Source organism: Apostichopus japonicus, chromosome 22 (assembly GCF_037975245.1).
Source record: "Apostichopus japonicus isolate 1M-3 chromosome 22, ASM3797524v1, whole genome shotgun sequence".
NCBI lineage: Eukaryota > Metazoa > Echinodermata > Holothuroidea > Aspidochirotida > Stichopodidae > Apostichopus > Apostichopus japonicus.
The window spans coordinates 11357746-11383702 of record NC_092582.1 but is presented as its reverse complement, the minus strand read 5'-3'; the positions used below and the strand labels follow the sequence as shown (position 1 = coordinate 11383702).

Below are 25957 nucleotides of genomic sequence, written 5' to 3'. Positions count from 1 at the left end.
GAACCACCAAGTCATCACCAATATTAACCTTAAAATAATATTCCAATGGATTAACATAAATAGGAGCATAGGGACAAGAGGGGTGGGCAGAGTGAAGAGGCTCTGTTCCCCAGTTTTGAAAATGGAAGGGGTAGGCGTATATGTTTCTGCCCTTCAAATTTTCAAATAGGAATGTGCTTCAAAAGGGTGTTAAACAACTTAGCTAGTTCTTTGTTTTTTTTCAGCGAAAGAAATGATAGGCAAAATGGTCGTTCAGTTACCTCAAAAAAAACGTATAAATTTCGAATTTCGTTTTGTTGAACTTTCTCTAACAAAGTCGAACTTTTCACAGGAAAAGTCCAAACAATGATGAGACACTATAATTCATACAGTTGAAAAGAACTGTCGAAATTTTGGGCTTCAAATGGACTCAAATTTTCTGTCCCATCTGCAAAATTAATATTCTTTTGGTAATGACCTCTGACCTTACAGGGTTTTTCCTGCCCCTTCACCTTTTGCTAGCATCCTACGTCACTGGAAAATGTTAACGTTGGAGAATCAGGAAAAACATGAACAGGAGAATTGTATGTATTATTTGGACACTCCAATGTTTGGTTTTTATCTTGAGTTATGATAAATTATAGGGACTAAGTATATAGGCCTATGTCTGAAGTCACACTTGAAAGTTGGTGTGTAACATATGAAATGTATTCACTAAAAGCAACAGTAAAACATGTTTAATTGTTATTTTTTCTGATTTGGCTTTTCTTTCTCTGTAAAATAAAAAAGATCTGTCTGGATTGGTATGATGAGGAAGGAGAAGATCCAGCAGACTGGACGAGTCGGTTTGACCCTTGTCCCTGCTCTTACGACCAGGCGTTTCGCGATCGGAGGTTCATATGGTCTTATAGGGGTTATTCTGTAGACTACTATGGTATTCCCTCTAAATGGCAGGAAAAAGTTGGACTAGATTTCCAAACAGTTATCGACGATGCTATGGGTAAGCAATTTGCAATTTCAGCCAATTTTATCCTCTCTCTTGTCCTCTTGTCTAAACATATACTATAATAAAGGGGCACACCAGGTGATAACCAGGTAACAGATAATAAATAATAATATGGATAAGCCCCCTTGTACCCCCCCCCCCCCCACCCTGCCCTCTCCCCCCTTTCCACTGAAACACCCTCTTCCATTGAAAGGAAAACAGTCGTATTTTTTATATCTTAGACCTAACCTAATCAGAATACGATCATTTCTTTTCTTTCAGATTTGTTTAACAATACTATATAAGATTCCTTAACTTGACGTCAGTGCTTACTTATTAATGTTTTTTCTCTTTGGTATTAGCTACGGAGATATGTATGCAGCCTACTCTTCCGTTTCCTTCCTGGTGGTTCTCTGACCCGAACCCGCTTTGGTGGATATGGGGATTATACAAAGGAAACATGTGTTGTTACCGGCAGAGTGACTATTCGCTGATAAGAGGCTATGAGAGCGAAATTCAGAGTAGCGTAGCAGAACGATATATGTACAACCTGAACTACTATGCCACACCTACCAATTATGATGACTGGTTTGGTTAGAATTTAATAACTACTTTTTTTTAAATATTTTCCAATGTATATGATATGTTTTTTCAAGTAGTTAAATATCGTAGTATAATTGTCACATATAACCTCATATATGGAAATAACCGCTAACAGCGCTGCGAACTTTTGTTAAACCCCTTATTATAGATTAATATGATAATAATATTTGAATTTTTATATATCGCTTAACACCAGCGATAGGTCTCAAAGCGCTTTACAGACGTTTTATTACCCCTGGTCAATGTTAACCTGTCCCAGAGACAATCCCTCCAGCCTGCAGCAGTTAAACACTGCGCCCAATGACAAGTTACCTCACAGGTACCCATTTAACCCCTGGGTGGAGAGAGGCAAGTGAGATAAAGCATCTTGCACAAGGACACAACGTAATGAACTAGGCAGGAATCGAACCAGCAATCCTTGGATCACCAGTTCGACGCCTTAGCCTGCAATTGGCCACCACGTTCTCTAGATAGTTATTCAGTTGAAACAATTTGTTGTTAATTAAAAAACAATCATTCGTTCTGTTTTGAAAATTTCCAAAGGAGCAATAAAATAGTTGTCTAACTCTTGTTCACACCCTGGTGGATGAATTTCTTGCGTGCACTGAAATGTGCGGAGAACAATTTTTTGCTACACTTGCAGAAGAGAAGAAAATCTTATCCTTAAAAATATTAAATTAATATATCGAGCCAGGAGACGTGCTGCCACCGGAATATCCCATTACAGTAATATGCATTTACATTCTGTTTAAAATGATAAAATATGCATTTATTGGCGAATTTTATTTATTTTCAGATAACGACCTAATGCCTAGACACCATTGTTGTGCACTGTCGGGCGATGAAGCCTTTTGTGATATGTACCTGGAGAAACGACCACCTGTTCAAAATTGCGATGGTTACCGACCGCCACGATGGAGTAAGAATTTACAAATCTTATATCTTATTTAAATCATTTAGTTGACTTGTACGTATCGATTTTACTTTACCATTTTCCCCAAGTACAAACTAAGAGAATAAACTTGATAAATCAAGTCACAAATTTTGTAAACCTATTTTTGTGAAAGAAGGCATATGATCATTGGAGTAGGAAACTCGCTGCATAATGGGCGGGGGGGGGGGGGTGGGAGAGGGTGGCCAAACTAATTCAAATTAAATTTTGTGAACATCTAATGTACATAAAAGTTACTTATACCTATGAACAACTTTTAACAATGACCACAAGTTTTGTGAGGATTTATTCTAATTGTAAAATTTCTTCATAGAGCTAGGATACTGCATTTAGACAGAACTTGTTTACTAAAATGTGTGTATTTCCTTCGCCCTTTGATTAAACTTGTTGATATAACTCTCTTTCGTTTATAGGTTGGATGTACAGGGACCCTCATTTTACCACCTTGGATGGTTATGAGTACACCTTTAATGGTCTAGGGGAGTACACCATGGCCAGGTTTGTGTTACCTAGCAACGAAGATGAACAGATATTCCAGTTACAAGCAAGAACAGCCAAACTACTTGACGACGACGGGGAAGTAACCAATGCTACGTACTTCAGTGCATTTGCCGCTCAGTTTGTAAACTCATCGAAGGTAACTTTATAATATTTACTCAAATGGAATAGTATGAACGTGTTTTTACACATACATGGCAACGGGCAAAAATAAAAACAGGTACAAGGTCAATCTCAGACTTAATAGAGCGAATTAGTGAGCAGTGAGGGTGGAGACCGGGGATTGGGTGGGATGGGAGGACGTTAGAAGGGGAGGAGGCAGCGAATTTGTTCCCCCCCCCCCCAAAAAAAAAAATCAGGTTTGCAAATACGGAGTTTCCAGCCAATCAGATTGCTCGTGACGTAAGCATTAGTAATAACCATCGCAAGGAAGTTAGAAGACATACACTGGAATCAGAACAATGGTAAGGTCCATAGGTCATAAAATGTCAAAACATGAACGAGTTCATTGACGTCCGTCACTGAAACGTGGTGTTAAGCTGAATAAATGAATTTTTGTTGTTGATTGACTTGTGACACTTAGTTAAGTCTAGTAACGAGGTTTCATTCCAAACGCCATAACTTTACTTCCAATGCTTGGATCACACGTTGACCTTACTTATGATACATATACGCTACTTTCCATTGGGTTCGTGTTTACGTTATCTAAGATTCGTCAGCCGTTCTATTGAAATAGGAATTCGTTTCGTGGAATGGGTACACTAAAATCAACTGTGACGACGCGAGTTCACGCGTCTTGAATGAAAAGACGCAAAACATGACAGCAGCAATAGTCTGAATCGGTACAATATACGTGAAGGAATTGCGCGACTAGGCTTCTAGTTAGTCTGGGTTAATTTACACAACTTTTCTGTTGATTTATATGTATCTCCATTGAGGTAAATCATATGTAGAGGAAACAATGTAATAAACACCGTACATAGGCTATACGACTAAACATTTTGGTAACCTCGAAGTAAAGGTTTCTATGGTGATGACGTAACTTTTCCGACTAATCATAAGCGACTATTTACACGTGTTTGGAAAAACAATCGCAAGCAGGCAGAGAAGGGGGGGGGGGGGAGGGCAATCATGATAGTTCGTCGACTTAGTTGACCCTTCAAAACAGAGCCGAAACTGAGTCACATTTTATAGTAATTTCAAAATTCCTACTTTGACCATTCTATGGTGTCCAATGATTACACACTATCGGGCAAGTGGCGTGCGCAAAAAGGGGGCGGGCGGTTGGCGGGGGGGGGCAAGCTTCCATCTCCATCGTCGGTCAGGGGAAAATGTTCAGTTGCGGGAATTTTATTAAAATTTAAATAAAGTATTTATCAGTACAACTTTCGATTAGACCTAATTATTCAGCTAATTTATATTCTAAATATGCCTCTGAATACACCATGTGACGTCCTATTTTTTTTATTTTTTTGAGAGTCTCATTTCAACGACCCCATTTGCGCCAGTATTCCAAGCGAGTTTTGTGTTGTATCTGAGGAAGTGACCTAATGGTGTGTGTATAAGACTGAAAGACCAGTCACTTTAAAGGCATTGAAGACTCGCCTCAAACCGCGTGCCGCGCTCTGAAAAAGCTAACATTCTGTTGCTTGCAAGTGAAAATTCTGCTTGTCGCTACAAAATGCAGACAGTAATGAATTGTCGAACCTAACTTGTTTAAATGATCATTTTCTCAAAACATTACAAGTCTGAAAAAAGTTCAACCTGCAGGGCTGATAGCAGTGTGTTTTATTGTCTAAATTATATCAACTTTATTATTCTTCCCAATGAAATCCTGTAAGATTTACGTCTGTATACCCGCCATCTTTAATCCACCATCTTTAATTTGATAAGATTTACGTCAGTATTTCCGCCATCTTTAATCCACGCCTTTTTTATGCTTTTTTTTATGTGTGTGTTTTTTTTTTATTCGTTTTGGTAGGTTGAAATGGATCTGTCTCCGGATGGCCAAGATATTATAGTTTACATAAACGATGAGTTGTTTAACCAAACGTTGCTCAAAGATAGTAAGTTATGATTTTTTTTTTTTTGTTGACATAGTAGAGTGTTAAGTTAGGGAACACATTATTTTTGTATTAAACAGTAACAATTGAAGATCAGTCATTCGTGAATAAGTGTCCTGCCTCCGTAACACTACATGGACGTAATAAACTAATGTTAAAAAAACAGAGAAGGTGTTTATGCTGCGACCCTCCTTATTATTATTTTTTATAATTAATTTAGGTTAAATCTTCAATACTTTGAAGGCTCTTGCCGTAATAGGCCAACACGTGATCAGTGTTTTCAGGCAAAAACTTGTGCTATTGTTAGTTCATAGAAAGGCCCTCCCTCCTCCGCCCCCAAATATATATAAACAAATTCGAGACAGTTACATCGAAACTTTGAACCCCGAAGTTATTTTTTCGATTGCAATGTGTCCTACTCAATCATTTCCGTACACTTTCAAATGTTAAGAGCAGCGTAGGAATTGTGAGACAACGTACCAAAACAAGGGACAATTTTGTATCTATGGCCAATCTTTGTTTTGGTGAAAAGTGCTTTTCATGAAGGTTATAATCATACTTGTGGTGTCTTCATATAGTCGGACTCGCATTAACACATAGTTGTCTGAATTTGTACTCGTATAGGGTTATTTTGGCAATCAAGAGATGCTAATGAAAGATTATGTACCCTTATACTTATACCAAGGCGAATTCAACCTGTTGTAATGGAACTTACATGCGGTTGATCCGAAATCATGCTATAGTACTTGTAATCATGTCATTCAAATCGTGCGCATGCTGTTGTACTCGTACTCATGATGTTGCACTGGTACTTATATGTTGCACTGGTACTAATATTGTTGTACTTGTACTCATGATGTTGCACTGGTATACTCATGTCATTGTACTCGAACTAATGTTGTTGCACTCTTACTAATGATGTTGCACTGGTACTCATGATATTGCACTGGTACTAATGTTGTTGTACTGGTACTAATGTTGTAGTACTGGAACATATATACTGTTGATGCGAAATCATGCTATTGTACTTGAAATCATGCTATTGTACTTGTTCTCATGCCATTGTACGCGTACTCATGCTGCTGTACTCATACTTATGTTGTTCTACCCGTACACTCATGCTGTTGTCGTACTCAAGATGCTGTTGTACCCGACCTCAAGTTTTTGTACTCATACTCATGTTGTTGTATTCGTACTCATACTATTATAAGTACTCATGATGTTGTATTACTCATACTCATGTTGTTGTACTCGTACTCATGTTGTTGTATTCGTACTCATACTATTATATACGTACTCATGATGTTGAATTACTCATACTCATGTTGTTGTACTCATACTCATGTTGTTGTATTCGTACTCATACTATTATAAGTACTCATGATGTTGAATTACTCATACTCATGTTGTTGTACTCGTACTCATGTTGTTGTATTCGTACTCATACTATTATATACGTACTCATGATGTTGAATTACTCATACTCATGCTGTTGTCTTCGTATACTACAAGTCAAATATACGGCATCTACAAGGGGGAGTGTGAGGGCTACAACATGGAAGAATTTACATTATAAAGTTTAAATAATCCCTTTTTATATCACGCCTTTTTAGATACAGCATACAGAGATGGCGGAGAAAACGGAACGTTTCAGCTATTTGAGTCGAATTCTACCACGAACAGTTTAACGGGTTCATGGAGTACAGGTTTCAGTATAACAGTGGAGGCCAAATCGGGTATGTTGGAGGTGATTTTGTCGGCACCAGAGGAATTCAGTACAGGCATATCAGCCGGGTTATTAGGTACGTGTGTTATGTTTACTTTCATTATCCATGCAGGAACGGCGGGAGACGACTGATTCGGGTGGAGGGGAAGGGGTGAGGGAGGGAAGGGGAGAGGGGAGAGGGGAGAGTTGAGGGAGAGGGAGAAGGAGAGTAGAGAGAGTGAGGGAGACAATTGATTCGGGTGGAGCAACTGAGCAATTGAATAGTTTTCGGCAATATGTTTAATTGACAACTTATCAGACATATTAAACATTTTGCAGTGAATTGTTCAATAGTTCAGTCTGTTCATAGCTCCATGGTTTAAGCAACTGAGCAATCCAACATATTTCTGATTTTTGATAAGAAATTATCTTGCTATCTAAACAATTTACTGAAAAATGTCAACTTCCGTAAGAAACCCCAATATCTTATAATGATGGCATAACATCAAACAACAATATTACAATTTATATCAATATCAAGAAGAAAAACCCACCAAAACCAACCTTGTATCGTGTATACCGTACTCTGTATGTAAACGGAGGGGATCTAGGGGGTGGGGTAGTGAGGGGGGTGTGCATCAGACATGTAATCGTAAAAATATAAAAAATAAAGTAACCCAACACAACACCAGAGAACGCTTGTCAATAAGAAGGCATTGATCAATAGTGTCGAGAAAAGAAATAACGAACGTACTATCATCAATGACAGACACGATAATTAAACTTCAAGCTGGTTAACGATAATTTTTAACTTAGAGAGGACTCCAGTACTCACCCCAACCCCGCCCCTACTGTTTGAGCCTATACCCGAAGGACTGCGGGGTCACAGCCTCTCCTTTATAAATTCCAGTATCCTACCCTGCTGTTTGCAATCTTCGACAGTAAAGGGATTCAAAAGAAACAAATATATTTTAGAATATATATATATATATATATATATATATATATATATATATATATATATATATATATACATATATATATATATATATATATATATATATATATATATATATATATATATATATATATATATATATATATATATACAAAAAAAGCGGGGCAGGATGAAACCAGTATAAATTCAAAGAGTCTTGTTTTCTATTGTTTTTTATTTATTTTATATTATTTCTATCAGGTGTTTGGAACGGTAACATGGTGGATGATATCACGAGGAGAGATGGCTCCATCCAGGAAAAGGCTGGCACCAACTACACCGAGAGTGAACTATTTCAATTCGGTGAAACATGTAAGAACCAAATCAATAATTGCCGCAAGCATTCAGTCATAAATCAGACATAAATTAATTTGCGCATGCTCATAATGTTGAATTCTAAAAATTGGAGGGAAGGGGGAGGGGGAGGGAGAGCTCGAAATTAACAAATATGTGTTACAATGTCGACTAAAAGGGTAAAGAGTGTCGACTTAAATGCAACAAACCCTTGTGAAACGATTACTGTTTCACAACAGCTCCTTGCAAGTTAGCTACTAGATATTTTCTGGTTCATGGTAGATCGGAGTGCGTGTGTATAGGAGACGCAGGTAAGTATCGTCATTCGTAAATACCCAAAACCAGAGAGTTTTTGTAATTATGCCACTTGTCAACAGGATTATATATAAACTGTCGATCTGTAAATATTTGAAAACAAAGCTTACCAAAATTTTGAGTCGAACAAGAGAAGCCGTGATGGATATCTAGTTGTAGCATACACGGAAAAATAAAAAATATATAATAATCTTTCATTTTATTCTTGTAGGGAAAATCTTTGAGAATGAGTCTTTGTTTGACTACCGCGACGGATCTTATTCCGACTACAACGGTGAGAGTTTCACGCCTTATTTCCTGGATGACCTGGAAAGCCAAACGAAAGCAGATAACCGGCAACTGTTTGATGATATTGACGCTACCTGCGGTGCGAATATAGAATGCCGGTATGATGGGTTTGCAGCCAAGAGTCTCACTGTTAGTGAACAAACCAAATCTTCGAGCGAAAGCTTGGACGAAGGAAGCAAACAATTAGGTAGGTCAACCTAATTAGCCTCTGAAACAGGGTCGGAGTGTGCACGCCATGAATGATAACCCCATCAGCGTATTCGTCCAGTCGGCGTATAGCTGACATCTTTGAAACAAGAGGCGCATTTTGCTGTGAAACCAACGGCATTCGCGGCCGGGCCGGTACATGTTGGCCGTCCCAATTCTTCCCTTGTCTCCATCTGTTTAAGGACAACTGCGTATGCACAACATTACATTCGACATGTGAAGTAGACCTTGACAGCACGTCCTATCACTTGAACCCCCTCCCCACCCACCCCCCCCCCAATTAAACTGACCTTTCAGGACTGTCGTTTCGGATTTGCTTTTTTGCTTTGTTAATTTGTTGTAGGGGGGTTTTCGTTGTTTTTTTGTTGTTGTTTTTTTTTGAGATATTACCGATTAAATCATTGGATGATCATCAATCAAAGTGGCTGGCTTTACTAGTACAGCAAAATTCCTTCAGGAAGGAACAGAAACAGCAACAGTGAAACAAACACTTATCTTAACATATAGGCTACCATGTATATATATTTTACAATGACAACTTCTCTTTTCATTTTCCTTTCTAATATGTTTGTATTACATTGTAGTTTAATTATAATTTATGTAAACGAACTGAAAAAAAAGAAAATCGTTTTTTTTTTTTTTTTTTTTTCGTTTTACCAGAAAACTTTCCTCCGAACATTACCGGCAAAGCGATCCTTGAAGCAGAACTTGGCATGCCAGTGTCCTACTCTGTAACGGTTGAGGAGACAGTTGATGACAGCTATATACTATCGTTAGTTGAAGCCCCCTCTGGAGCTTCAATCAGTCAAGGTAAGTAATATGCACTTGCTTTTCGTGGAAGAAACTTATGCTGGCGTCACACTGTCCCGAAGTTGACACCAGATGGACACACGATAGAGAAAATGTTCAAATTCGGCTCTGATCGTAAAAACATCGGGCCATTCGTGAGGGCATCTTAAGCCATCGTATGACCGCCGGTGGAGTTTTTCAGGCTCCGGCAGCACTTTACGCAAACGTTATTCCATCAGTGGCTATAAGCTCAGAAAAACTATAATTATATATTCGATGGAAGAAAAAAAAAACCGAGGAATACCCTTTAGTCATTGCAGGATTAATTAAAACCCAATTGGGAATTACCACAAATGTTATTATTTGTTTTGTGTAGGGGTAGGGGAGCGATTATAAACCAATTTGCAGTATTCTCTATCATTTTCAATATATATTATATAATTGAAAACATTCATGTATTTCTTGAAACTTTCTTCTTTTATAATTTAAAACTTTACATGGATATGCTTTCAATTTTTTATTAAAAATAAAATTTTCATTAAAAGAGGGTGTTGTGACTTGGACTCCAACAAGTATGGATACATCGACATTGATCATAAAAGCGACTGATTCAAAGTCAGCTTCCACCGTACTGCAACCAATCATCAAACTCTGTGAGTGTGGAAATGGAATCTGTAGCTACGGCGAATACATAGAGGAAGTCAACCTATTGGAAGAAAAATTCGCTGTAAGTTATTAAATATGAACAACGTGTGTGAATTTATTAACGTAATGCTTGCTGTCTAATGTTAATTATGTCACTACGTCCACACCCCTCCCCCACATCCTACTCCCACAGCCCTCATCCCAGTCTTTCATCACGTACAACTGATGTGGAACCTCATCGTAGTGTGACCGTTAAAGGAGCACATGGCATGCGTTATCACGCCCTAATTCTATACACACCATATATACTGTGAAGTGCTTGGACTTCCACTGTTCCCTCAAGTCGCGTGTTCTGTCTTAGCTCTCGGCGGTCACACCTATCAATACGTGCAAAACCGGCACAGAGCCTTGTGTTGCCAAGGAACAACGAATCCTGTCGTCTGCTCCTCGTGTTTATGTACACCTGTTTACCGGCCTATCCGATAGCCTGATTTTTTTCCCTAGGACGAATAAGGGTTTCAGGTTTTTCAGGAATTTACAAATTCGTTTGAAATCAGAGTAAGGGTTTAGAAAGTAGGTTAGGGTTCCATTTCCTTCAAAAATGAAGGATTGTCGTTCATAATCTGGGGTCAAAACTAGGAAGAGAGATTCAGAACATGTTTTTCGAAAAAGCGTCACATGTTTGAAATCTAGGGATTTGATTGGGCGATGCCCTTATTCGTCCTAGGAATAAATTTTACGCGGCCCGATAAGCTGCTTGCGTTCCAGTTGCAGTTAGACTGTCTGAAAGAAAATGCTCAGAATAGCAAGTTTGGAGTGAAAACGCGGTAAAGTTTGGAAAGATGTTGCCACTGAGCTATAGATTCCATTGTTCGGTTAGCTTCACAAAGAATGTGGTATAGTTATCATGAGATCAGGACATAATTTGTTGTAGAATAAACATTCAAGAGTTGAGTATACCACAGGGGAGCATGTCACATGACCCTCCATGCTCGGTACGTCTCCTCATTGATATACTCGGTCCAGGTTAATGCATACGCCGATGGAATTGTAATGACGTTATGGAATAGCAATTACCTTCTTGCCTTCTGTCTTTTCTCTGACTCCACACTGAATACTGCTGCTCTGGCAGTTTCGAACATGATGTTCACTAATACATTTGAGAATAATTCTATGAATTCTATTAATAATAATATTATTATTTAACAGGTAGTGGTATGTGTTTGCGATGAAGGCTGGGCTGGAGACACATGTGAGGATAATTATAACGCTTGTCAGGATGATCCGTGTTATATCGAAGTCCCTTGTTTTGATGACGAACCTCCTAGTGATGGGTTCAGATGTGGGCCATGTCCTCCAGGGTTAACAGGGGACGGGGAGAAATGTTACGGTATGTATATTCATTAATATAACCATTACTTCCAAAAATATTTTAAAATTTATTATTGTCAAAATTTTAAGTTCGTTGGTTAAGATGACGTCACTCGAGCAGTAGCGTTAGCAATTGAGAAAAAAAAACAGTAAGAAGACTGGCATATGAAAGGGCCTGAACATTATTATTGAAATTAGGGATCTCTTGATGAAATGGAGCTGTTTGGCATATATATTGTGATTTGTTTCCTGATGTCTCGACTATTACGAAAAGGTCATGAATGTTCGTTAAAAGTTTGAATAATTCTTTTTTATAATCAAATAAATTTAAAAAATTATAAAAAAAAATTACAAATTCTGCCACCTATAGTGCAGTATTCACTTAACCGTTAATATAATTTTAAATTTTCAACTTTATCATTTGTTTCTCTAAGATCTCGACGAATGCACAGCTTGGGCAAACAATACAGCGGAAGAAGGCGGTCCAGCTTGTGAACACAATTGTGTCAACAAAGAAGGAGGTTACACATGCACATGCAACAGTGAAGGTTACACATTGGGACCAGATATGCGAACCTGCACAGGTATAGTACAGTCAAAGAGGTGTAGAATTATGGGAAATTATGGGAGTGGGGGTACCAGTGATGTACACAGGATTTCAAATAAGGGGGGGGGAGCAAATTTCCTCCGCCTAAGTAAGGTAGGATTTGAACTTTTGTGGAAGGACTGTAGGTAGGTCAAAACGTTTCCAAATGAGTGGAGTGTGTCTGTGGGTTGGTTGAATCTCAAAGTTTAGACGTTACATGCTGCATTCTGAATTAGATCTATAATAAGGTCTGAAAGTAAGTTGTGCTAATAAACACTTTTGGAATTTTAAAAATGTCCCTCGACTGAACGTTTGCCCAGACAGACGTTGGTCAAGGGGTGAGGAGAAGGGTTATGTCAAACTTACATGTTTAGAACTTTGGTTCCGTCTTTGCTTTCATGTTCATTATTTGGTTAGCCCTTAAAGCAACATGATCTTGTAAACACAACGTTAAGATCAAAGATAATCCAGTATTGTGAGGCTGGTAGTACTGCACAAAACTCATTCAGTATGAAATATGACTATCACTGTTGTTCACTTGGTCAGTATGAAACGGGATATGATAATCACTGTTGTTCCCTCGGTCAGTATGAAACGGGATATGATAATCACTGCTGTTCCCTCGGTCAGTATGAAACAGGATATTACTATCATTGTTGTTCATTCGGTCAGTATAAAACGGGATATGACTATCACTGCTGTTCATTCGGTCAGTATGAAACGGGATATAACTATCACTGCTGTTCATTCGGTCAGTATGAAACGGGATATGACTATCACTTCTGTTAACACGGTCAGTATGAAACGGAATATGACTATCACTGCTGTTCACTCAGTCAGTATTAAACGGGATATAACTATCACTGCTATTCACTCAGTCAGTATGAAACGGGATATGACTATCACTGCTGTTCACTCAGTCAGTATTAAACGGGATATGACTATCACTGCTGTTCACTCAGTCAGTGTTAAACGGGATATGGCTATCACTGCTGTTCACTCAGTCAGTATTAAACGGGATATGACTATCACTGCTGTTCACTCAGTCAGTATTAAACGGGATATCACTATCACTCCTGTTCACTCTGCCAGTAACGGGATATGACTGTTTAGCTGTTCTAATAGGAAACTACACAGTCAAAAAACTAATGAACTACGAGTATAATATAAGCCTATATAGTTTACTACCCATGCATGCGCCCAACGATATAGTATGGCATCGTTGGTTAGGCTGCGCACAGCACTCTGGCTGCCATACTAATCTTATAACCGTTTAAGTTTGCAAAGTATCACACACGCTGTATTTCATTTTTATATTTAACTATCCAAATATTGAAATGATAATGTCTCCTTTTCTATATCAATTGAATTTTTGGTAGATATTGATGAATGTGATAGTGCAGAGAAACCTTGTGATTCAGATGCCACGTGTGAAAATACCGAGGGCTCATTCAATTGTACTTGTAATATTGGTTACCGTGGCGACGGGCGCAATTGTGAAGGTAAGTATATAGGTTGACATTAACACGACACACCATAGATCTCCTCGCCATTATTAAGTATATCTAGTTTCGCAGATGATCTACGGTTTTGAATGTCTATTGTTCATTGTATTAATAAATTAAAATAAAATTATATTTTATACACATTTTCTTTCTTTCTTTTTTTTTTCTTCACATAAGGGAAGGAACAAGAGGTGCTCCTTCCCTCTATTCTTGTCACACTGCGCCTTTCCGGTGGGAGGGGGTGGGGGTTAGGGGGCTGAGGTGGGTGGGATGGGAATTGAAAAATGTAATTTTCAAATTCTAACTTTATCTTGAGGCAAGGTCGTTTTGGTTATTTTTTTTTTGTAATAGACTCGAAGCATGATGCAGTTTCTCTTGAAAATGTTCAATTTTGTGCAAAATATATCTTTTGTTAATTTTACAATGCGTTTCTTTATCAGTGTACAAAGAGAGACAGGAAGCCCTTCGCGAGTACTAAACTTTTATTTGCGTTTTTTTTTTTTTGCGTTTTGAATTGACATTCACACTTTCATATGCAAAACAAAATGCCTGCATAATTATAATAATGTGATCGATCCGATAAACTTGATTTTTGTTCTAGAAATTAATGAATGTGAGGAGAACCTAGATGACTGTGATGCCAATGCCATCTGTACTAATGTAGCAGGGTCGTTTGTTTGTGCTTGCATAGCTGGTTATGAAGGCGATGGAAAGAACTGTACTAGTAAGTTTTATTGTCTGCAAAACGGTTACATCTTACTTTATGATTAACGTTGCGATTTATAGGTTATATAACAGAGGGAGAAAAAAATGTCATTATTTTGTGAGGGCGACACAAGCCCTACGATTATTATTATTATTATTGGTCTATATGATAGATATGCCAATGGTGAACAACTTTCCAAAACAGTAGTAAGAAGAAAAATCTTATTGCATTTTTAGAAGATATCACAGATTTATGTTATCTTTACACAATATTGCAGTTGCATTTTTCATTTCCCTAATGAAGTCGCTAGATTCCGTGTCGAGACATCACAGATTAACAAAAATGATAGCTCCCAGACATGACTTTTTGAAATATAATATCTCCCAAAAAGGAGCAAGACTTTCCTTAGCTGTTTTGAGGAATTGTTCTTCACAAAAGATAACCCATAAGCCAAAGATGAAAATTTGTACTGAATATGAAACAGAAAAATTGATTATATGATTGACTGGTTCTCCTATTGCTAATACATTCAAAGGATTCATTTAGAGGGCAGCATCCATATAATTGAACAAGTGGCTGAAACATAATCGTGCGCCACCCCCCCCCCTCCCTCAGCTCACTTTTCGATTGCACCCTCAACCCCACCCCACCACCACCCTTTGCTCATAATTATAGTTGCAGCGCGCTTGTTGGAACACACGTGTCCTTACGCTTTCACATTTTTAATTTGATTTTCCAAACCAGACGTTGATGAATGCAGCGGACAGTTGAGTGACTGTGGAGCCCACGCCACCTGCATCGATGGTATTGGCAGTTATACTTGTACCTGTGACACTGGTTGGACAGGTGACGGTAAGACGTGTACAGATATCAATGAATGCGAAGGTTATAACGGCTGCCACTACAGAGCGAGCTGTACGAATACCGAAGGCAGTTACAAGTGCACGTGTGAGGAAGGATTCACACTAGATGATGGCGTCTCCTGTAAAGGTTAGCATACTTCTCAAGCACTTTGCTCTAGAGTTTGGCATTCCGTAAACAAATGAAGAAGAAATGTCTAGGCTAAATAAGTAACCAAAATCTTAATTAAACAACAATCGAAAAATACTTGTTATATTCAGTTGAAGAAGGAACATCTCTGAGCAATTAAAACAGTTTATCTTTTGCTGTCCACTTTTTGGTGGAATACGTAACCCAATGCCGTTTAGAGATATTGGTGCAACTATCTGAAAAATAACTTAGATAATTACGTTTATATATATATATATATATATATATATATATATATATATATATATTATAATTATATTTCTTTATCTTCACTAGATGTAAATGAGTGTGACCTTGGTGAGGATGAATGCCACCCTAACAGTGAATGCTTCAACAATGTAGGATCTTATGATTGTCGCTGCGAAATTGGTTTCACTGGAGATGGGAAGACATGCGATGGTATGAATATTCATAGCACAAATGTTAAAACCTTATTCGTTGGTTGTGTCGATGCGTGATTGACAATATTTGTATCATTCTCTTACAGAAATTTCTTATAATCCATGGTACATAACTATAATTAATTCTCTTAGTACGTTTGATCCTCTGATTAATTAATTATGACATATGGTTAAACTAGATCATTCTCTAAACAAACTAATTTCTTATAATCCATGGTATTTAACTATCAGAACATTGGTATGGAAACATTGAGTAATTGATATAATAAAATTGTATCATTCAATAATTCTCTAATTCTCTAAATATTCTCTAATTAGAAGATAACTTAATTAGAGGAATATAATAATAGAATGCTACAATTCATTAACTAAACTAATAATTTATAAATAAATAGACAGATGGAAGGATGAATGGATAGATGGATGGACGAACAGACGGATGCTAAATATATTCAAGCATGTATTATTTACTAATTACTATTAATTAATAATTATTAATAACCACTTTTGAATAGCGTGGAAAGAGTGTTTACCCCTCCTCCCCCCTCCTTCTCTAGTATCCTCGTATGAGGTACTATTGCTATACTAACGTGGATTTACGATAGCGATATTACTTCAAACTTCGTACCATTACACCTCGTTCACTAATTTATGAAACGATTTTTGCAATTCATATTTTTATCATTGTTATTATTATTATTATTGTTTGTCAGACATTGATGAATGCGCTCTATCTACCGTACCCTGTTCATCCAATGCTACATGCTCGAATTCGGAAGGATCATATCAATGTAGCTGCAACGATGGCTACGTTGGTGATGGAATATCTTGCATTGGTGAGTTTCATTATCCAAATAATCAACTGTAATTATCATTTCCACATACTCTACAAATAGAATCAATTGCACCAGTAAGCCTCATCAGAACAAAACAACGAACAAGTAATTACAGTACAGTACTTAAAACTATACAACTGAGGGGAATATGTGGAGAAAGATAGGGGGGGGGAGGAAATATGAGATACAGAATAATATATTTCCTCTCTTTAATAGTATACTTAAAGAAGAATGAAAAGTGCGAAAAAAGGGGGGGGAGTGACATTACTGTCCCTATACGGTGCGACGTTTGGCTATCGATGGATCTATTTACATAATGTCAAATTTAATTAATGGTCCTTTCTAGGCTCAGAACTTGCAGTTTTGCAAAAGCATAAGATATTTATTATGACTTATTTTGAAAATCTGGTCCAGACGCCTCTGTAACCATCTATTCTTATCTAGACACAATACGTTTGACATAAATTGGAGAAGAAATCTTATATACTGATTATAATGTCTGTTGTTTAACACCATTTGTGTTTCTTATAATAATAATGATCTTTTTGTTTTTATTAAAAAGATGAAAACGAATGTGAGACCGGAGCAGATAACTGTGACACAACATTCGCATTTTGCATTAATACTGAGGGCTCGTTTCAGTGTGCCTGTAGTAGAGGTTATACGGGAGATGGAACCATCTGCAATGGTTAGTATTAAAAAGAAATTCATCATAATTGTAATTACGTTAGCAAATTTTTTTTTTACAGTTCCTTTCTTATGCTTTTTCATTTTTCTCATATTTTTTTTTGTCAAAGTAAAATAAAACTGTTGCAAACTGGCTTATCCACTAGAGAGCCTGTGTAGGAGAATGGTAAAAGTAAGTTGGCCTGACGTTTCGATCCTAGCAGGATCTTCTTCAAAGGCTAAATGACAATTATTATGATTATTTTTGTGTGGGGGTGGAGAAGGGCTTTTTGTTTATATATAGCTAATGAGTTCTAGAATTGCACCTACATAACCAATAGAAAACTGAATGAGATGTCGTCAATTAAAATTGCAAAAAAAGCAAAGAAAATAATTGTCTAATATTCCAAAAGTTTGTGAAATAGAAATACTGCCCTCTTATTTTTCGTCAGCCTGAAATATTCTTTATTCAAACTATGAATATTCAAAGCAAAAAGATGACTTCCATATGAATATTCAAAGCAAGAAGATGACTTCCATCCAGTTGGGACAATTTCCGAATGGCAAATACCACTCTAAAACTGTACTCTTATACCATGCTTCAAAGCACTCATATTGACAGTACAAACATTTACTAACGTTGATCTGATTTTAATGCTAATACCTCTCTAAACTGTACTCCAATTTCATGCTCTCAATTGCACTGGTATTGACAGTACAAACAGTTCCTTATCTTGATCTGATAGAAACATGATATTCATACTGCTCGTACTGACAGTACGAGTACTCCGAAGGGGGACAGAACACTACGGTAAAGAAAAAAATTGTCCCAACTGGTGGTGTGTAGTCTATATTATCGTTAATTATAAGTATATAACGTATATTAGAACATGAACAACAAATCACACTTCTTACTCATATATCCTTCACATCGGAGAACATTGCATATGGATATTCCCTAGCGATGGGACTTTAATATAGAGTGAATACCCCCCTCCCTCCAGCCCCCCCCCCCTCCCACACAAGAAAAAGGAGAAAGGAGAAAGGAGAAAGAAAATATAGAAATATAGAACTATAGAACTATAAGAACAATTGTCACACAAAATACACATGGAAATTGTAATTAGAATTTCTTGAAATTATCAAGTAGACACGTTGGATGATCAATCTATATTCGTTGCCAATCATGCTATTTTATTAATAGATTCACCGGATGGAGCCGAATAATGTCAGTACTTTGAAAGGCATCAAATAATGCTAGCAATATGCTACAAAACTGCCAAATGTGGTCACCTGTAATCGGAATGTGGGATTGTTAGATTCAACTGTATCCTTGTTTGGCAGTCTGAAAAGAAAAAAGAAAAACACGAACAAAACTGGAGATTTTTATTTTTAAAAAGATTAGATTTTTGGACATTTGAATTATTAGCATGCTCATTCCAATTTCATGCTAGAACTACATTTCGCAATGCGCAGGTGCGACTAGTTCAAATTTTCTTAAATGGCAATTATGTTAATTAAAACTATAAAACATCGAAAGGATCCCAAAACACATAACAAATTTTGCAAGCCATGTTTTCCTGAATGTTCGGCTTCCTTTCTTTTCATCTTTAACATCAAAACCACATCCTCATAGTAAAGATATCAATTTGATGGTATTTTGTAATTGCATTTGGCAACAGTAAAGTAAATGAAGTGTTCACATTAATTAGTCACATAAGTAGCAGCATAGTATAGCTATATACATCAGGCATACTGAATCAAATTTAACCAGAATTTAGCTGGTATCTTAAATGTTATTAATCTGTTTTTATTATATCTTTTCAATTCAATATTTTCATGAATTAATGATTATTTACATCTCTACACACAAATATCTCCTAATGTGCAGATATTGACGAATGCGTGAGTAATGTCACGAATGATTGTGCCCAGATCTGTACCAACACAGTCGGTGGATTCTCCTGCTCCTGTATGACAGGTTATCAACCCATCGTACTAGATCCGAATTTATGTGAAGGTATATGAATAGTCATATTTTGCTTCAATCTTTTCATTATTCTCTTGCCAACTAAAAAAATCTAAAACAGAATTAACTATAGTTGATAGACTCATAATTCAAAAAAGGATTTTAAATTTTTAGAAATATTTTGCATTTTTTTCTATATGATACAAACATACTTATGTAGGACTGTTTCAACATCATCATTATTATTAGTATTGTAGTTATTATTATTATTATTATGATTATTATTGTTGTTGTTTTTATTATTTTTATTATTATTATTAGTAGTAGTGGTAGTGGTAGTAGTAGTAGTCGTAGTAGTAGTAGCAGTAGCAGTAGCAGTAGCAGTAGCAGTAGCAGTAGTAGTAGTAGTAGTAGTAGTAGTAGTAGTAGTAGTAGTATACAGTAGTAGTAGTAGTAGTAGTAGTAGTAGCAGTAGCAGTAGCAGTAGCAGTAGTAGTAGTAGTAGTAGTAGTAGTAGTAGTATACAGTAGTAGTAGTAGTAGTAGTAGTAGTAGTAGTAGTATACAGTAGTAGTAGTAGTAGTAGTATACAGTAGTAGTAGTAGTAGTAGTAGTTGTAGTAGTAGTAGTAGTAGTAGTAGTAGTAGTAGTAGTAGTAGTAGTAGTAGTAGTAGTAGTATACAGTAGTAGTAGTAGTAGTATTACAATTATCATTCTTATGACCATTATTATTATTGTTGTTATTATTATTATTATTGCTATTTTTTCATCTCTTTGTTGCTGTTTGTTTTTATTAATCCAGATGTAGATGAATGTTTTCTGGATCTGGATAATTGTGACCAACTTTGTGACAATACCATTGTCAGTTCGGAGAATCCTCTTGGATACATTTGTAGCTGTGAAGAAGGATTTATTTTGACAGATTCCAGCGAATGTGAACGTAAGTTTTGAAACATACTGACTATAAGTGCATTATTATTCGGTTGTTTAAATTTAAGAAATGTAACAGTAGTAGTAGTAGTCGTAGTAGTAGTAGTAGTAGAAGTGGTAGTAGTAGTAGTAGTAGTAGTAGTAGTAGTAGTATACAGTAGTAGTAGTAGTAGTAGTATACAGTAGTAGTAGTAGTAGTAGTGGTGGTGGTAGTAGTAGTAGTAGTAGTAGTAGTAGTAGTAGTAGTAGTAGTAGTAGTAGTAGTAGTAGTAGTAGTAGTAGTAGTAGTAGTAGTAGTAGTAGTAGTAGTAGTAGTAGTAGTAGTAGTAGTAGTTTTGCCTAGTGATTATGGAATCACCCAATTATTTGATTAGATTATCATTTTATTGCAGATAGAACAAGAAAAGAAAGAAACAAAAATAACAAATTAATCAATCTTGGGTTCCTAAAGAACAAATTCAAACTTTAGACTTCAACTGAGGCATTATGGGTCCTATTTTAGACTATAAAATAGGTAGCATATTAGGGGTTTAGGCACGAACGAATGATCTTCTTCCCCGATTGGCTATGTAAAGGATCCCCCGAATAACCATTGAGGTGGGAGTATGTCTAACTACCCACCCGACATCTTTGCGAAATGCGACTGAGTCCAAGCTAGCTTTCATTCATTCTAAGTATCGATTCTGAGGGGTGGTAGTCTAGTGGGTCAGGGCCAAGCCCCCCCACCCCTACCCTAACCCTGTACTTGGCCTGTTGCATTAAACAGCAAGGTACGTTCCTAAAATAAGTATTGTTGCTTTGTTTTTGGTTTTTCCTCTTATTGAATTACATTCCTTGCCTATCCCACAGCCGTTGAGTCCTGCAGTAGTGGGTCATGTACGAATGCAGTTTGTTATGTTGATGGAACTGAAAAGTGCGCCTGTTTCCGTGGTTACAAGCCATATAATGACACATCTTGCACAGGTAGGTCAAGGCATTCTTTACAATCATCTTTCTATTCATCGCTGTACATAAGAATTAGGCCATAGTACCGTATTGGACATATAAACTACCAATGCCTACTACACACAATTTGTTTACACATCTTCCATACATTATAAGTTAAGTTGAATTCGTTCCTGCACCATTGTGGAATTAGTGGATATAGTGAAAGCTTAATAGCCTTCTTTACACATAGGTGTCCTCGGTTCATATATCACCATGGATGATCCATCGTCTCATAAACCCTGTGAATAAGTATAGTAAAGCAGAGTTGTTCAATACAACTAAGGGATTAGTCTGTAAATGAAGTTAATTCCTGATATGTGAATTGATCAATGACTGTGCTAGCTACAGTCGAGGTGAATCAGTCATATAGAAGTCAGCAACACGCTATGCAGGATACAAGATACAACTTTACCTCTTTAATCCATCCCGGTATGCCAGCCCAAGATCTTGTAGAATTTCCATATGGCAGACTTTAATAATCTGCTATGGATAGTGATTATTACCATAAGCTAGGAACAAAAGCCACTGAGAGGACAGTCTAGAGTTGGATAAGTCTGTCATTCTTTTCATTCTTTTGATAGATATTGATGAATGTGCAACTGAAAACTCTCATCAGTGTATCTACAAAGAATCCGGAGAATCTGCCAAATGCACGAATATTGATGGCGGGTACACATGTTCTTGCGAAGAAGGGTTTCTGCTGAATCCTGTAGATAAAAGAACATGCGAAGGTGAATCTTGATGACAGTACTCCACCTCTCATCATCCACCTTCTCTTTTCTCTTCCCCTTTTGCGTTTCTTTTTTCTCAACATCTCCATCTACATCTACCTCTACATCTCTAACTTCCTCTACCTCTATCTTTTCCTCTAATTCTTTCTCTGTTGCCTCATCAGTCTCCCCCTTTCCATTCATCATCGTATTCCTCTATCTATTTCTCTTCCTCTCCCTATTCACGTCCCTTTCCTCTTTGGCTTTCTCTTTCTCTTTTCCTTTACCTCTACTTTTAGTTTTACGTCTACTTGACCTCTTTCTCTTCCTCTCTTGTGTCCTTCTCCAATTTTTTTTCCTCTTCCTCTTCCTGTTTCTATTTCACTTTCCCTTTATCGTTCTCTTCCTCTTTACCTCTACCTTTGCCTCTACCTCTACCTCTTCATCTACCTCTGTCTCTTTTATCTACGTCTAGTTCTTACTCCTTTGGTTCATTTCTTTTTCTCAACCAGTAACTATACCACTTTATCTTCCGCTCACTATCGTTCTTCCTCTACCTCTAATTCAACCTCTCCCTCTTTACCTCACTTCGTTTGGTCTATGATGATGATGATGATGATGATGGTGGTGGTGGTGGTGATGATGATGATGATGATGATGATGGTGGTGGGGTGGTGGTGTTGCTGGTGGTGATTATGGTGGTGGTGGTGGTGGTGATGATGATGATGATGATGATGATGGTGGTGGGGGTGGTGGTGTTGCTGGTGGTGATTATGGTGGTGGTGATGATGATGATGATGATGATGATGATGATGATGATGATGATGATGATGATGATGATGATGATGATGATGATGATGATGATGATGATGATGATGATGATGATGATGATGATGATGATGATGATGATGATGATGATGATGATGATGATGATGACGACGACGACGACGATGATGATGATGATGATGATGATGATGATGATGGTGGTGGTGGTGGTGGTGGTGGTGGTGACTATGGTGGTGGTGGTGACGGTGACGATGACGATGACGATGACGATGATGATGAATATTATTATTATTCCTTGTAGATATAAATGAATGTACCGCTGGGACGGATAAGTGCGAAAAGAATTCAACCACTTGTGTAAATCTGGTCGGCGGATACCAGTGCAGTTGTCGTTCTGGTTTTGACAACCCCAGGGACACCAAATGCGACAGTAAGTAATCACTGGCAATTATTCATTTACCTGGGCCTTCTCAAAAGAGTTGCGAACACACGTTGGCCTCACGTCTGCAATCCTACTGCTTGGTTACGTGCTACTCTTCATTCCTTTTCTTAGTCATATTTCTTGAAGTCAAATTTCAGAAATATAACACCATTGATTCTCGAGTAAACTGATGTTTGAAAAGAGGAACTCAAAAAATGTAGGACTTTCAATGTATTGAAATTCTGCTCATCCATAATTTTAATACCCCCCCTCCCCCCCCCCCCCGCCCACCCATACACACACACAAACACCACATATTCATTCTTAGATTACGAAATAACCAACAATAAAAATAATAGCCCCGTTACATATTAAGTAGCGATCGTTCGTGCGACGCATTTATCGCTTAAATATTTGATATCATATTTTTATCATGTAAAATAATATTTGATTTTTATCAAAACTAACATCAATATAAGTGTGCAAAGAATATGTAAAAGTAGGCCTAAAATGACAAATTAGCGAAAATTTCCGAAATACCAAAGGAGACAGTTCTTAAAAAAAAAAAAAGGTTTGAAAAGAATTAAGAACCTGTAATATGTAATATGTCTTTGATAAAACACAAATTACAATGATTTTTTTCTTACAGATATAAATGAATGTGATACAGGCAATAATATGTGTCACGCGGAAGCAAGCTGCAATGACACATATGGGGGATATACCTGTGAATGCAATGATGGTTTCACGGGCAATGGTGAAGTGTGCACAGGTATGTGTGACTCCCTGTATTAATTCAAAGCAAGCTAAGACAGTATATATCTAACAGTTTTAAACACACACGAATTTTCTTATAACAATATGAAGGAAAACGCTGAATACAAATGTAATTATACATGTTGCCGGATTGTCCAATAGGCAAATGAGGATAAAGTCGGGAAAGAGAGGCAAGTGCTAATAAGTTTCATGTGGGTAAAGGGTGCCCTCAATTTCAAGGGGCATCCGTGAACACTTCCAGTCCAAGACAAATAAACTATATACTTCCAAATTATGCCAACCAAAAACATAATAAAGGAGGGGGTAGGATATGGTGCCTAATAGTTTATACTCCTTCTTTGTTTGTAGGGTACATGCTTTACTTTATTACGAAATCAACTTTTTAAGCAAAGGAGTTAACACATAGCTTCTATTTTAAGTAGTTTAAATGTTGATTTTGTTCACAAAATTAACTTTGATGTGTTTACAAATTATCAAATTAAGACACGTGGAACCTTTCCAGACATTTAACTTCTTTTATAATATGAATATCTCTGGCTATTGATGTAAAACCCTAATATCAAAATTTTCGCATTTTTAAGATGACGTAGCAATATTAAAAATTGGATTCTTGAGACAACCACTATTCAGCTATTACGTCCACAATCAAACATTGCAGCTATTTTACCCTCTGGTTGCATAGCCTTATCTTACAAATATCAACGACGTATGACTACAGGCCTAAATGAACAATTTTGTTCTATGTGCCGTAAATGATTATCATTATTTTCTATTTATTATTCTAAATATCAATTTGACGGTGATTGCTGTCTCATGTAAATTGCTTTACTTTCACCGACAATAACTTTACAACCAATACATTTTTTTTCCGTCATTTATTATCATAAATGTTGTGATTTGCTTCTTTTTTTTCGCTTTTACGACAGATATTAATGAATGTACAACTGATGAACATGATTGTGTCAATAATGCCATCTGTGAAAACGAGATTGGATATTACAACTGTAATTGTACCAAAGGGTACGAGGGAGATGGACACACTGCGTGCACAGGTATACAATGTTAATATATAAATGAAGAGACAACTAACCCTTTCTCTCCCCCCCCCCATGCATTCCCCCTACACCTCATCTCTCATCCTCCAAACGCGTAGCCAGGTTTTTTGTCCTCATTTTAAGATTCATAAGAATATAAGTCAAATTCAGTGAGTTGGAATGATGAGGTGCACAACTCCTATATCAGAAATTCTTTCTTCAAAAGAACACGAATACCAGCCATTTGTATTCGTGCAATTGGCAGTTTCTCCTGTTTCTTTGTACGTATATTGTTGAGACTTTTCAGTAGTATATTTATAGTAGGTACAACAACTTTTTATGGAACCTGCAGATGAATGGGTATTAAAAGGTGAAGGGTTTGGTCTTGGGGGATGGGCCTTGAAGCTGACTCCGATGTATAGGGGGGTTTTTATTTTGCTTTTGCCGATTCTCCATCGTGTTGATCTATTTAAATATCCTCAAATTAGTAACAATATTAATGTCGAGATATTTGTCCTTCCGTCTGTCAGTCAATCCTTGCAAGGGCGTAGGAACCGGGGGGCTGGGGGCGCCAGCCCCCCAGTGAAAAATGTGGGCGGGGCGGAAGTACCATTCCGCCCCCCCCCCCCCCCCGCTTCGCAAGTCAGAAAACCCCTTTTTCATTTCCAAATGAGATAAAAATCTCATTTGGAGCACCAAATTGCATCTAAGGCCAGGTGAAAAAACAAAATTAAGTTTACAAAATGGATTTGGTGTTGAAGTGTGCTATATTGCACCAAATTGCATCTGAGGACACCTGGAAATGCAAAAAATTCAAAAGGGGAGGGGGACACCCCCTCCCCTTAGACCCCTCCCCCAGGCCGGCCATCAGTCTTCAGCCACCCACTCAAAAGTACCTTCCTA

At 37.2% G+C, this 25957-nt stretch overlaps 1 protein-coding gene across 1 annotated transcript in view; it reads left to right on the top strand.

The window, feature by feature from the left end:
- The window catches only part of LOC139964081 (uncharacterized), a 73943-nt gene that overhangs the window by 30045 nt on the left and 17941 nt on the right, over nucleotides 1-25957 (top strand). Inside the window, exons 18-42 of the mRNA XM_071965432.1 lie at nucleotides 769-979; nucleotides 1327-1557; nucleotides 2364-2486; nucleotides 2933-3156; nucleotides 4999-5083; nucleotides 6694-6882; nucleotides 7984-8094; nucleotides 8603-8866; nucleotides 9547-9696; nucleotides 10221-10402; nucleotides 11530-11710; nucleotides 12126-12275; nucleotides 13657-13779; nucleotides 14384-14506; nucleotides 15233-15478; nucleotides 15815-15937; nucleotides 16653-16775; nucleotides 17338-17463; nucleotides 19333-19461; nucleotides 20212-20349; nucleotides 21189-21302; nucleotides 21908-22057; nucleotides 23124-23252; nucleotides 23893-24015; nucleotides 24947-25072. Coding sequence (XP_071821533.1) covers nucleotides 769-979; nucleotides 1327-1557; nucleotides 2364-2486; nucleotides 2933-3156; nucleotides 4999-5083; nucleotides 6694-6882; nucleotides 7984-8094; nucleotides 8603-8866; nucleotides 9547-9696; nucleotides 10221-10402; nucleotides 11530-11710; nucleotides 12126-12275; nucleotides 13657-13779; nucleotides 14384-14506; nucleotides 15233-15478; nucleotides 15815-15937; nucleotides 16653-16775; nucleotides 17338-17463; nucleotides 19333-19461; nucleotides 20212-20349; nucleotides 21189-21302; nucleotides 21908-22057; nucleotides 23124-23252; nucleotides 23893-24015; nucleotides 24947-25072 — 3874 coding nt within the window. The remainder of the gene's footprint in view (nucleotides 1-768; nucleotides 980-1326; nucleotides 1558-2363; nucleotides 2487-2932; nucleotides 3157-4998; nucleotides 5084-6693; nucleotides 6883-7983; nucleotides 8095-8602; nucleotides 8867-9546; nucleotides 9697-10220; nucleotides 10403-11529; nucleotides 11711-12125; nucleotides 12276-13656; nucleotides 13780-14383; nucleotides 14507-15232; nucleotides 15479-15814; nucleotides 15938-16652; nucleotides 16776-17337; nucleotides 17464-19332; nucleotides 19462-20211; nucleotides 20350-21188; nucleotides 21303-21907; nucleotides 22058-23123; nucleotides 23253-23892; nucleotides 24016-24946; nucleotides 25073-25957) is intronic.